This window comes from Myxine glutinosa, chromosome 3 (genome assembly GCF_964187855.1).
Source record: "Myxine glutinosa chromosome 3, kmMyxGlut1.1, whole genome shotgun sequence".
Classification (NCBI taxonomy): Eukaryota; Metazoa; Chordata; class Myxini; order Myxiniformes; family Myxinidae; genus Myxine; species Myxine glutinosa.
Window position 1 is genome coordinate 157,384,657 of NC_136263.1, and position 14,228 is coordinate 157,398,884.

General features: G+C 44.5%; 1 protein-coding gene across 1 annotated transcript in view; it reads left to right on the top strand.

Moving 5' to 3' along the window:
* LOC137423938 (cAMP-dependent protein kinase inhibitor alpha-like) overlaps positions 1 to 14,228 on the top strand; it is a 91,600-nt gene that overhangs the window by 45,296 nt on the left and 32,076 nt on the right. Inside the window, exon 2 of the mRNA XM_068111464.2 lies at positions 1,934 to 2,102. Within this exon, the coding sequence (XP_067967565.1) occupies positions 1,961 to 2,102 (142 nt within the window). The 5' untranslated portion in view covers positions 1,934 to 1,960. The remainder of the gene's footprint in view (positions 1 to 1,933; positions 2,103 to 14,228) is intronic.

Below are 14,228 nucleotides of genomic sequence, written 5' to 3' on the forward strand. Positions count from 1 at the left end.
TCTGTCTCAAGCTCAACCGAGCGTCCACTTTGATACCAGCGCTTATACCTAGTTCATGCGCGTCTTTTCTCTTGTACAACACTCATCAACACACGCCTCTCCAATAACTCAATGCACAAGCTCACCTCTCCTCAAACTCATAACTCACCGAACTTCGTGGGGGCTTCGCGCAACGGGTTTTATTGCCGCGCCCTGAGCCCTCTCGAACGTTCCAACCACGCCTTGTGACGCATTGCCGCAGCCACTCCCTTTGCGCCATGATTGGCAGCTCACGCTTACCATCAGCTTCTCTGCTGCCCTCATTCGGTCCCTGCTTGATTTGCCAGGCCTGCCTCGTGTTAATTCGCGCCAAAAAGCCAAAGGCGCATAAGGAGGCGTAAGGTGGCATAAGGCAATAGAAGCAACGAAAAGGACCTACTCTCATTATTCTACTCAACGCAAAACTAACACAGGAAAAGGACTATGCTCACAAATACTAAGAGATAACTGAACTATCGCGAGGCTACATGTTGTAATGTGACTAACTATGAGGGGGGAATTCAACCTTTGTTGTACAAAACTCAAAACTGCAACAATATATTAGGGTGCATCAAAATACACATTTCCAGCACATTTTCTGTCTGGGCACTAAAAGTGTTCCATTTCATGTTGTTACAACACATGCAAAATATTTTTGCAATCCATGTTGATCTAGAGATGCAACGGCACATCAGCTTTTACGACTGAAGGGGGTTACCAGCAGTGTCGTGTAATCCGTGTATGCCAAGGTGGTCTTGAAACACATGAAAGCCCGCTTGAAGTTTGCCCGTTGGAGACACATGAAAGCCCGCTTGGAGTTTGCAAAAAAGCACCTAAATGACTCTCAGACTGTGAGAAACAAGATTCGGTGGGCTTTCATTTGTCTTTCATTGAGGAGAGCCTTACGTCTGGCCACTCTGCCATAAAGCCCAGATCGATGGAGTGTTGCAGTGATGATTGTCCTTCTGGAAGTTTCTCCCATCTCCACACAGGATCTCTGGAGCTCACCCAGAGTGACCATCGGGTTCTTGGTCACCTCTATTACCAAGGCCCTTCTCCCTCGATTGCTCGGTTTGGCCGGGCGGCCAGCTCTAGGAAGAGTCCTGGTTGTTCCAAACTTCTTCCATTTAAGAATTATGGAGGCCACTGTGCTCTTGGGAACCTTCAATGCAGCTGGAATTTTTTGCAGGCTTCCCCAGATCTGTGCCTCGACACAATCCTGTCTCTGAGCTCTGCAAGCAGTTCCTTCGACCTCATGGTTTATGCTCTGATATGCATTGTCAGCTGTGAGACCTTATGTAGACAGGTGTGTGCCTTTCCAAATCATGTCCAATATATTGAGTTTACCACAGGTGGACTCCAATCAAGGTGTAGAAACATCTCAAAGATGATCAAGAGAAATGGGAGGCACCTGAGCTAAATTTCAAGTGTCATAGCAAAGGGTCTGAATACTTATGTAAATGTGATATTTCAGTTTTTTCTTTTTAATAAATTTGCAAAACTTTCTAAAATCCTGTTTCCTCTTTGTCATTATGGGGTATTGAGTGTGGATTGATGAGGGAAAAAATGAATTTAAACGATTTCAGCATAAGGCTGCAACATAACAAAATGTGAAAAAGTGAAGGGGTCTGAATACTTTCTGAATGCACTGTATATATAAACATAATATTGTAGTTCATTTGAAGCACTGGTCATAGAACACATAGTTTTAGCTCTATACCATGGGCATACCATGCATAGTTTGAAGTATTTTGAAAACAATCCATCTATATTTTCATCAGTATCATTTCTTTACCATAAATAACCCAAATTGTCACAGATAAAAAAGCGACAAACCTGAATCAATGCGTAGGTGCATATCAAAACTTCTTTAGTATCCTGCATCGACCCCATGTTCCATTACTTCTCTACACAGGTGTCCTGATGTGTGTCCAGTGCTGCCATGACGCACATGGAGCCAATAGTTTCTGACTTTGCTGCTTCAGGACGTAGTGGCAGACGTAATGCTTTGCCCGACATCCTGAGCTCTTCTGGCAAACATCCGGCTGAACTTCCATTGAAGTTTTCTGACCTCTCTGTCGGGGGTGAGTTGCAAGCAGGCTAAACTTGCAAACAATGTCGATGTTTTTTCTGTGCTGATGAACTATCACTCTTCACAGATAATGTTATTGCCCACCACAAAATGTTACAATAAAATAATGTTGTCAGAATAGGAATCTTTATGATCGGAAGGGTCACATATTAGTCTGCCCTTCTGTACCATTTATTTATTTATTATTTTGTAATATAGAGGGAAAATTGAAGATTTTCCATCTTGCTGCGGAGCCTTATCATTACCCTGTGCTCGCTAAGCGAAAATGCAGGGTTAGGCATTCGGTTGCGTACGTGTGCCGTACGTGTGCCATACGTGCGTGTCTGCATTTTTAAAATTCATTTTCTCGACAACCGTTGGTCCGATGGACACGAAATTTTCAGAATATGTGCGGCTCCTCCTGTAGAATTTTTAAATGATAATTATAACGTCATAGGTCACGTGGTACAGATGCCATAATTGGAAAAAAAGCAAAAAAGGTTGCACCTCGATAACACCGAAACCGCTCCATGGAAAAAATTGAAACATGGCTTATTGTCACGCACTCCCCTTGGGTAATAAGATATGCTAATGATGATGTCATCGGTGCCTTTGTTTTGACGTCATAATTCAAAAAGTACAACACTTATCCGATCATTGTGAATTTTTTTTTTCAGCAACTGTTGTTCTGATGGGCACGAAATTTTCACCGCAAGAGCGCCTCCTCATGTAGAATATTTTAATGATAATCATGACGTCATAGGTTATGTGGTATAGGCGCCATCTTGGAAAAAACGAAAAATGTTGCACCTCTATATCTCCAAAACCGCTGCATGGAAAAAATTGAAACATGGCTCATTGTAAAGAACTCCATGTGGGGAATAGGTGTTAACGATGACGTCATTGGTGCCATAATTATGACGTCATAATTCGAAAGGGACAACGCTTTGTCTGATCAGTTTGAAATGTATTGCGTGTGATCTATGCAGCAATTATATTAGAGAATATAATTTTATGATGTGATCGCTCACGTGGTCTGGCAGCCATGTTGGATCAAAGAAAAAAAATGTTTAACAACAGAAGAGTTGTCTCGCAACAAGTTGACTGCGCAGGGCAAGTATTCTATAAATACCATTTAGTTCTGGGTGTGATTACCTGTACAATGTAATCCAACTAAAATGGCCATGTGGTACATTCCCAATAATGTGCACTCCCTTATGAAGCATGCCACCAGTCGAAAGTGAAATTGCCTTCGTCATATTTGGAAAATGTTGAATTATTGGTGATATCCTGACACGATTGTTGATATCTGCAATTAAATTCATGTTGACTAGTTGACCAGCCAATCACAATCAACTCACGTAGGGCCATGTTTCCTTTGATCCACCCTTGCCAGGCATTGATGAGCAATGGGAACTTGTTATGCATTCTCAAAACTGGCAAAAGTGAAAGGGTCATTTTAGTTTCAGATCGACATTGTGTTCCTTTGCAAGGGAAAGCTGTAATGCCTGGTTGCACTCACTTGTGGGCAGTAAGGATTCCGTTCCATGCTATACTTAGATCTATAGATTTGTCTACTGGGGAAACTTAAAGGTGTATGGGGAGTTGGGAGTGCAGTTACGAAACAGGAATTTGAAATCCTGCCAGGATACGAGTACACATTGGCCTGCCATCTGTTGAAAAAAACACTACATGGAAAGGACAAAACATACTGAGAACAATTAGGGGCAGAGGAAACAGTGATGTGGAGGCCATTGAATAAATGTTGTGATGCTCTGTACAAATATTTTTCTTATCTCTTGGTTGGAGCTCAAAGTACCATTTTGTGTGGCTCCTTTTATTTACCACTAGGCATGTCAAGCCATCACTTCGCTGATGGATTTTGTTGTGTCACTAAATAAATGCGAAACAATGGCACTGATCGTTATGAGCAAGACCGTTTATTCGACGCACGGATCCACCAGCATATCTTCGACACCGTCAAGATGGCGTCCCTCTCATCTCTCCCACAATCCCCTTCCGCTTACATCATCATCCCTTCCCAGCAATCCCTAAACATCCGGCAATTTAAGAACAACAACAACAACAACCACAACCGCTAACTCGGAAATAATCAAGCATGTAAGAATGAACACAACATTTTCTCCCTTCTCCCACCAAGTTCAGGTATGGAATGAGGTCACAAAATCCTGAAAACGGCTGGGCCGCTGGCAGGCTCTCTGAGGCCATGGCAGTGCTCCCACAGGTTCAAGCCCTTTTTCTATATCAGCCGTATCACCTGTATTGGTGGGGCACGTACCAACTCCCAGCTGGCTATATGTTATCAAAGGCTGGGTCACAGGGGCCTCCACTTTCCATAGTCTGCTGAGGTGCCACTCAGACCCATCCTGAAGCTGGAAAGTCACTGGTCCAAGCTGTCGGCTCAGACGAAGTGTGGAGGACCAGAATGACTGCATCTTGTTTTTCCGATGAGGATATTTAACTCTGACCCAGTCATGAACCTGTATCGCAGGTGGCCTTGATCTGTGCACAATGTCAAAGTGTTGCTTCATATGCTGCTGGCTCAGTTGTACGGCAATGCTGGCAGCCGGTGAGGGGGAGCAAGACCCCGTGGCTCGAAACTTGTGCATCGGCAGCAATAGCTCACGTCCTGTCATTATCTTTGCTGGTGAGGCACCTGTGGTGGTGCTCTTAATTGCCCTGTAGTGCATGAGGGTCTGTAATAGGGCTATTTGAAACGCACAACCTTGAGCTAGGTGCGCTCGAATTCCATACTTGAGGGATTGGTTAAACCTTTCCACCCCTCCATTGGCCTGTGGGTGGTATACGGCCGTGCAGATGTGTTTAATTCCATTGCTGCTAAGACACGTGGTCCTCAGCTGAAATGAACTGTGGGCCATTATCTGTGGTACCGTAATGACCTGTGGCACCTGTCAATGAGCTATCAGTGTGTCTAGGATGTGGATAATGTTCTGGGAGGTAACTGATCCCACAGGACCAACCTCAGGCCACTTGGAATGTAGATAATATGCGACCAGCAGATAACATTGATGGTGAGGGGCACCCCAAATTTCTCCACAAATGTCTAGTTGTAGGTGTTCCCAGGGGTGAGACGGCCAGGGAACTGGCTGCAATGGAGGCGATACGGGCTGTCCAGCTTTGCCACTGATCAAACAAGCAGTACAATCCTTTACCAATGTCTCAATGTCATGGTCAATGCCAAGCCACCACACCAGGTCAAGGAAACGTTGCTTGACCTTTACCACACCCAAGTGACCCTCGTGAGCCATACTCAACACCCGTGCATGCAGCATGCTTTGCACCACTGTGCGGTGTCCTCGTGCCACACAAAAATCGTTCCAACAGGATAGCTCGTCCTTCACCCTGGAAAACGATGTCAGTTCATCTGCTACTCTGGCTGGCCATCCGTCTTTAATGTAGGAAAGCAGGGTACCGAGAAGAGAGTCCTCCTTAGATGCCCGCTGGAGCTCTGGAAGGGACACCACATCATGTAGTGGCCATGCAACAGTTGTATTAGATCCTGCTCTGTGTCTTCTGGTTCAGAACAGGTGTGAGCACCCATAACTGATCTGGATAAGTGGTCCGCCACAGTATTGTGACGTCCAGGGGGTGAACTGAAGCTGGAAATTGTACTGCTGGGGTCGGTCCGACCACCTGTACAATTAGAGTGGCTTGTGTTCCGTGCCTGATGTGGACATCAAAGCCTTGAGTGCCTGGTCATCTGTTCTGAGAGTAAAGGGCTGACTATACAGGTACAGATGCCAGTGTTCGCATACCCATACGCAGGCCAATGCCTCTCTCTCTCTCCTATGGAATATTTTTGCTCCGTGGGACTCAAGGCACAGGATGCAAAAGCTATGGGTTTCTCCATGCCATCCTGCACCTGGGACAAAACAGCCCCCTACGCCATGGCCGAAACATCACAGGTGACCAATGTGGCACTGTTGATGTCAAAATGAGCTAGAAGAGGGGCTGTAGTAGGCTGACCTTTCAACCTGTGTATGGCGGCTTGACAGGCTGGGGTCTAATTCCAGGAGGCTTCCTTCCTAAGAAGCTGATGTAATGGTGCAGTGATGGCTGAGTACTGTGGCAAGAACCGGATGTATTAGGCCACCATGCCCAGGAAGGAGGACAGCTGAGAAACAGAATGAGGCTCAGGGATGCTGTGAATCACTTCCACATTGGACTGGAGAGGGGAATCCCGTGAGGGGACAGCTTAAATCCCACAAATTCTATTTTGGGTACCGCAAAAACACATTTGTCGCCATTCAGTGTTAAGTTGTGCTGAGCAAGTTTCTGGAGCACTTGGACCAAGCGTTCATCATGTACTGAGGTGTTGGGACCATGTACCACAATGTCATCTAAGCACAAGGACATGCCCGGGATGCCAGCGAAGATGGATGACATCTTTTTAAAACAGCTGGGTGTATAGCATAAGCCAAACGGCATACGGGTGAAACAAAAAACTCCGGTATGAGTCACAAAAGCCGTAAGGTCCCTCCTGTCTGAAGCAAGGGGAACTTGGCGATAACCTTGGCGTAAGTCCAACTTCCAAAAGACCGTAGAGCCGTAGAAACAGGTCTTCAGCTGTTGGAAGCAGATATTTGTCAGGAATAATTGCTATGTTCACCGCACGCAAGTCTACACAAACTCAATGTCCCCTGGACTTTTATTTGCTATAACGAGGTTGGAAATCCAGGGGGATGCATTGATAGGCTCTATTATGCCAGTCTCCAAGAGGACATTCAATTTAGTCGCGGCCTGGTCCCACAAGGCAAGGGGAATGCGGCGTGGTGGCTGAATAACCGGAGCCACAGCAGGATTTACTTTGGTTTGGTGAACAAATGCAGAGAGGATGCCTAAGCCATCAAAGCGTGCAGGCCATTGTTTGCCGCCAGGGGGAGGACACGTGCAATATGGCCGTGCCACTATAATCCATCAAGAAAGACCCAAAAGAAGTAAACAGGTCGAGGCCCATTCAATTATCACCCTTTTTTGTAATGTAGAATGTAAACTTAGACAAGTCAGGAGACGACTATGGTTCTCAAGCGAGCGGCATTCAATGACAAAGGATGGACTATAACCGAAACAGGCCCAGACAGGCCAGGCCCGGAAATGTCAAAACGAAGGTTACTGACCTTAAAATGAGATAGAAAATAATGTTTAAACAGTCATGAGGTTCGTCAGCTACACAATACCGAAAATTCGGTGAAAAATGAAATGAAAAAAATAAAATAATATTAATGAAAAAAATAAAGATAAAAATAAAAATGAAAAATTGAGCTACGTGGGGCGAGACACATGACATTGGCCGAACCAAATATCGAAACCCTTGTCAGATTCCACCAAACTCCTCGGAGAAGATGTAGCTTGAAATCGATTACCCCTAAAAAGAACTCTTTTTCGGGCGTGGCTTTAGCCACAATGGGCGCAATACACCCACTCTCGGCAGGACACAACTACATCATGATATCAACCTTCCACCCAAGTTTCATCAAGATCGGGTGATATCATCGGGTAGTTATGCTGCGGACAGACAGACACACACACAGACACACACACAGACAGAAGCACACACATGACGAATATAGTGGTCACTTGATAACTCGTGAACCAAAAGAGACTGGACACCATGACGTACTGACAGCTGTAATGTGCCCATTACGTCAATTTCGGCATGTCTGTAACCAGTGAGGGTGGGAGAGGACTGTTGCAGGGTCATGTCAGAAAAATATCGTCTGAACATTTCCAAATTCAGGAGAGACCTTGGCACCTGTGTCCGGGAGCAGAGGTATGCACATGTCATTGAGAAAGACAACACGTTTTAAAATTTGATGAAGTTGATAGGACAGAATAGATTTTGGCTGGTGCAGTATACGAGGTCTGTGGTTGAACGGTTGCTTGTGTTGAGGTGGTGACATCACATGGCAAAGTGGTTACATTTTCCACAATTTCTGCACCGTTGGCCTCGGGCAGGGCAATTAGCAGCCCTGGCTGGACTCGTGCCTAGTGGACCCACAGTTTCAGCAATGCAGTGTAGAACGTGTGGGGTGCTGCTGCGTATGTTGTACTGTGAGCTCAGTGGCATCTGGTGTGAGAGTTTGCCGAATTCCCTGAACTGCGCAGTCTGTAGCTGTGGCAGGTGAGAGTGTTCTGATAAGTTTTTGTGCACTGTGGTAAGCTGCTTTCACTTGACTGGCTATCTTTATGGGTTGAGTCAAGGTTATGTCATCAGATTCGAGCAAAAGTCTCTCCCTCACTTGTACACTCAATGTTTTCTCGATCAGTTGATCTCTAATCATCTCATCGAGAAGTGCACAAAATTTATAAGGAAGTGCTAATTCTCTCAATGTATAAATGTATTGGAGAATTGACTCACTGGGCCTCTGGCCTTGTCGGAATTTGAACCATTGAATGAAGGTGCTCCGAGTGGCTCCGAAATGCGCAGCAAGCACGGCATTGGCTGCTGCATAGGTGGGTGCAGGACCCAGCGTCAAGAAAATGTGTTGACCCTCCATGCCCAGGCAGTGTATCAGCAAAGCCCATCTCCATGAATCCTCCTCGTCTTGCAGATTCATTGCAAGCAGGTCGGTATGAAAGGACGGCAACCACCTAGGCCATGGAACGGGTGGTTCACCGGGTAAAGCCAAAAAATGGCGCCGGTGTTCACCGGGTAAAGCCAAAAATGGCGCCGGTGAGGTAATCGAAAATTCCGCCATCCTTGTCACCAATGTTGTTTCGCTCAATAAATGCTAAACAATGGTACTGATCGTTATGAACAAGGCCGTTTATTTGAGGCACGGATCCACCAGCATATCTCTGATACCGTCAAGATGGCTGGCGTCCCTCTCATCTCTCCCACAATCCCCTTTCGCTTACATCATCATCCCTTCCCAGCAATCCCTAAAGATCCGGCAATTCACCACCAACAACTACAACCGCAAACTCGGAAATAATCAAGCACGTAAGAATAAACACAACAAATTTAATCAAAATGCAGCATGTTGTACTTTACAAACATATTGCATCGTCACTCTGTGAATCTCAATGAGGATGTAAAATGAAGTGAAAAAGGCTATTTTTTAACACAGTTGTGGTTGTGATTGTTGTTGCTTGTGTGTTCCTTCTGTGTACTTTTATATATTTTTCTATTGCTTAGAGAAGTATTACTACATGTACTTTTGTGTGCTCCTTTCGTGTCCTGCTAGAACAGTGGTTCTTAACCTTTTTAAAGACGCCGAACCCCAACGAAACCCACCGAACACTCGCGGAACCCCTCAAATTTGACCAAAAAATTAAAATTAAGAAGAAATGCATCTTAATGCGTTTTCTGTTCTTCTTTTCGGGAGACGATCTGGGAAATGAGTGGTTTTGTTTTGGCAAGGGCCACCCTCAAATCATTTTTGCATGCAAGCCTGCTCCTTTTCTTTGTTTTAATGTCAACCAGTTTCGAAAACGCATTCTCGCAGAGATACGTTGTAACGAACGGCGTGAGGATCTCAAGTGCAATTTTAGCGATGTGAGGATACCCTTCCATTTGGCAGCACCTAAACGTTGAGAGCGTTGTTGTGCTGAAGAGTTGTTGTTGAGTCTGGCTCTGCTGAAGTTCGATGAGGTCGTCGAGGTATTGGTCGTTGACATCTGCCGTTGCAACGTCGAAAGTAAACGGCTGCCGCACCCATGCTGGGTATTGCTCTTGGTCGGGGAAGTAGCCATCGAATGACCTTCCCAGCTCATCCAAGTGCGTGGCAATCACTTGCTTCAGCTCCCCTGGTACAGCAGTGCCTCCAACTTCAGACTCATCTTCGATCCCGCTCACGCACTCGTCCAGTAGGGAAAAGTTCACGAAGTTGTCGTTCTCTGTTCGCCGCCTCCACAACGGTAACTTCTTTCGGAAAGTGCTCAGCTTTTCTTCAGATTCGATGACATTCACTCCACCGCCCTGCATCTGGCAATTGAGATGATTGAGTGCGTCGAAGATGTCAGCCAAGTACGCTAAGGCGAGGATGAACTCTGACTCTTGGAAGTGCGTTGCATGGCAATGCTGGTGTTCTCGCAAAAAACAGGGCTAATTCTACACGCAAGGCAAAAACACGGCTCACTACCTACCCTCGTGATAACCATCGAACGTTAGAGTGGTGGAGAAGGACTTCGAATTCAATGCCGATTTCATTTCACAGCTCTTTGAAGATGCGTAGATTCAGAGCACGGCTTCACACGTAATTCACAGTTTCAACGACGATTTTCAGAACATTGGCCAGTTTTGGAGGCAGGATTTTTGATGCCAGTGCGTGTCTGTGCAGGACGCAGTGCGTGACGATGATGTGTGGTGCATCGGCCTTCACCAGCGATCCAAAACTGGAGTTGCATCCCAGCATGGCTGGAGCACTGTCCGAGCAAACTGCAGACACCATGTTCCACGAGAGGCCGTTGCTTCTGAAGAAGTCGTCCACAAGCTTCTTCACGTCAGCTGCCTTGGTCGTTGTTGTGAGAGGCTTGCAGAACAGAAAGTCTAACCTTGATCTCGTCTCCTTTGACATAACGCACAAATAAGATGAGGTGGCTCAAATTCGAAACGTCGGTGGTCTCGTCGAGTTGAAGGCTGAATTTCTTCGGGCTCGCGACTAAATCTGCAACTACCTGGGCGAGGATGTCGTCACTCATGTCATCGATTCTGCATCTAATGGTGTCATTTGAGAGTGGAACGAGAGACAACTTGTTTTCAGCAGTGTTTCCCAGCATGATGTTGGCCATCTTCAACACGGCTGGTTTGATGAGTGTCTCGCCAATGGTGTGCGGTTTGCCCTGCTTTGCGATCAGGTACGCAACTTCATACGACATGGTGAGGATCGGTTTGTCAATTGAAACGAAGCCGAGAGTAGGCAAGGTAGCACTTGCATCGAATCGGACTCTCTTCAATTTGAATTCATTCAGCGTTGCGTCTTTGAACTGCCCCTCACCGTGCAGTTTTTTGAAGTGTTCCTGTAGTTTTGCTGGTGCTAGGCTGGAGTTGCTCAACTTGACATTGCAAAGCAAAGCAAAATAATAATAATATTAATAATAAGCGTAATTACACATAGATTCAAAATTGATACAAAAGAAAAAAAAAAATTGCAATGCGTTTCGGAGGACCTCCGCCGAACCCCTGAGACTGGCTCACTGAACCCCTGGGGTTCGGTCGAACCCAGGTTAAGAACCACGGTGCTAAAGAGTGCCTGCTGTCATAGAATAATAAATATTACTGTTGGAACCACTGCATCAAGCTCCTACTCCTTCCTCTTCTTCCTCCTCTTCAATACCATAAAGACAGACTTTTAAATTGGGGGTCTTTATGATTAAACAGACACAAATGTTTGTTCCAAGTGAATCAAAAATATTAGCTTTCAATTTTTGTATTACTGGAAGCATGATGGATACACACATGGATGGACGGACACTTCTCCTTTTATTAATAGATGCAGAACATTTTAAAATCGATGTTAATTATTTTGTTGAATAGTAATATCGTTAAATCAGGACTCAAAGAATACTGTTGAGAGGTATAGAGTTAAGAGTTTATTAGAACTGTTTGAATTATTTCTTGAATGGGCAAGACAACCCTGTGTTGTGTGGGCTGTGTGTCTGTGTGGTTTATGAATTTTGGAGTCTTTTGCATTTTTAAATTAACAAGTACAAAAAGTTTTAATTAAAACAAAAGCCGCGTCGATGTTACACAATGCCTAGATGCAGCTGTGCCTATAACATCGATGTTATAGGCACAGGACATTCCTATTGATTCGATTACTTGATGTTATTTTTGTGCAAAGTGAAAATATATCTCGGCAATTTCCCGTGTGTGGCGACGAATTTTTAATATATCTCGGCATTTTCCCGTCTGTTATTTCAGGCGGTGTATGACTGACCATGCCGCGATTTAAAAAATATATATATCGGCAATTTCCCGTGTGTGGCGACACGTGAACGAAGCTATGCTCCTCTCTCCACATTATTGTGACGACGTATAAATTAAATATTTCATCGTGACGATTGTCATCAAATGGATGAATTTTTAATATATCTCGGCATTTTCCCGTCTGTTATTTCGGGCGGTGTATGACTGACCATGCCGTGATTTAAACAAAATATATATATCTCGGCATTTTCCCGTCTCTTATTTCGGGCGGTGTATGACTGAGCATGCCGCGATTTAAACAAAATATATATATCTCGGCATTTTCCCGTCTCTTATTTCGGGCGGTGTATGACTGACCATGCCGCGATTAAAAAAAAAAAAATCTCAATGGACTTGAAGTTACAGGCCTTTGAGAATTCATTTCGTTCTATAAAGGGCAACTTTCATCAGATTTTCTTCCCGTTTTTTTTCAACCGAGTCTAAAACTATGTTAGCGACTGTGAAAAATGAAATGATATATCGAATTTGATTTGAAATAAAACTGTGTGAGAGAGGAAGACACCACGGGCCTACAAAACAGGCCTCAAAGCTATGCGAGTTAATAAAATGGTGGATATTTGTTTATATGAAGCCTCTCCCAGAATGGGTGGAGCTATGGTTCCCAGAATGGGTGGAGCTTTGAGGTTTTGTCTTCTCTGCAAGAACAAGAAGAACAAGAAGAACAAGAAGAACAACAACAACAGCAGAGGGCACTCTATGACCAGCGTCTGCGATGCGGCTAATAAATGGTGTGTGCACATGTGCCTTGTAAGATGTTTGCGAGTAAATAATTTTGCAGCAATTATCCGCCTACACTCCCTCAAGGGGACCGAAAAACAACAACAACCACGGTTCCCGAAAAAGGCCAACCCCCGCTTCGCGGGGAAAAATGGCCTCTAAAGGTGGTTATATATATATCCGCCTACACTCATAGTTGATGAAGACGTAACTTTTGATAATCACTTGAGTTTCATGATTAACTTAATTACAGTTTTCTCATACTTTAACTAACCTACATTAATATGCAATTAAAATCCTGCCTTAAGTATTGCACACGTTTTCTACTGGGGCTGTTTCATGATTATATCAATTTGAAGATGGTTATTATTTTTGTTCTGACCTGGTTTATTTTGCACCCACTCGATAGTGACACATTGACTGCAAGAATCAGCATCAATTGTTTTTTTGGCCAACTTCAAAAAGTGCTATAACTATTCAAAGTTTGGTAAACTTGTTAATGTTTGATGTAGCATGGGCACAGTGTCCTGTCTATTCCATTCGAACAACATACTGATGAACATTGAACACTATTATATCATCTTGTAGTCCTGGTTTCGAGTAAGGTATGAGATGATGGCCTTTTTGAAAGGTGAGGTGAGATTCCCTATCCCCACCTCAGAAAATAAAATAAATTTCCTCAGTCCAAGTTATATATTAAGCATGCTGAAGTCCACACCAGAGGGCAATCTGTCTTACAGTACAGTGGCCATTTTAAATGAAAAAAGTCGTTTACTAGCTATAAAAAGGACTACGTAGTAGATATGTGGGGTAAATAGTCCAAACAAAAAATATACATATATATACATATACAGCAGCCGCATTGGCCAATCGGCCTAATTGCACCGAGTCGTAGTGAGGGCCTGTATGCACCTTGAAATAGCTCAATTTGTTACTTCCAGGGTCGAACGAGAGACGTGCTGTTTGTCTCCCCACACAGAGATGAGAGTGATTCGTTACGCCCAATGGCGGAGAGTTTGAAATGGATGCTAATCATCCCGCTAAATCTGTCCTTTAGGCTTTAGAGGACTGATAAAACCGAACAGTGTTACTGATCGGGGTAACTCGAATAACTCAAATGAGACCCAGGTGGATTCATGTATGTATTAGATAAACGGGGAGGCGAGAACAAGGAAAACAGGAACATTTTATACAGCAGTGTTATTGACAAAGAAATACGTGTCCCAGATACCGTGCATATGGAATGTCCTTATCAAACTAAACCTGATTGGGCCCCAGGCACAACACAGGAGAAAGACCATGGAGAAATCGACAAGACAATAGAATACAGGTCGTGACACAGATGCGGGTCACGTGACCAATCTGAGCCATCCCCAATGCATGAACATCGCGAGGCTTAAATGGTTGGAATTGAAAGGGTGTCTCTGTGGCAGCAGGTCAGGACACGTC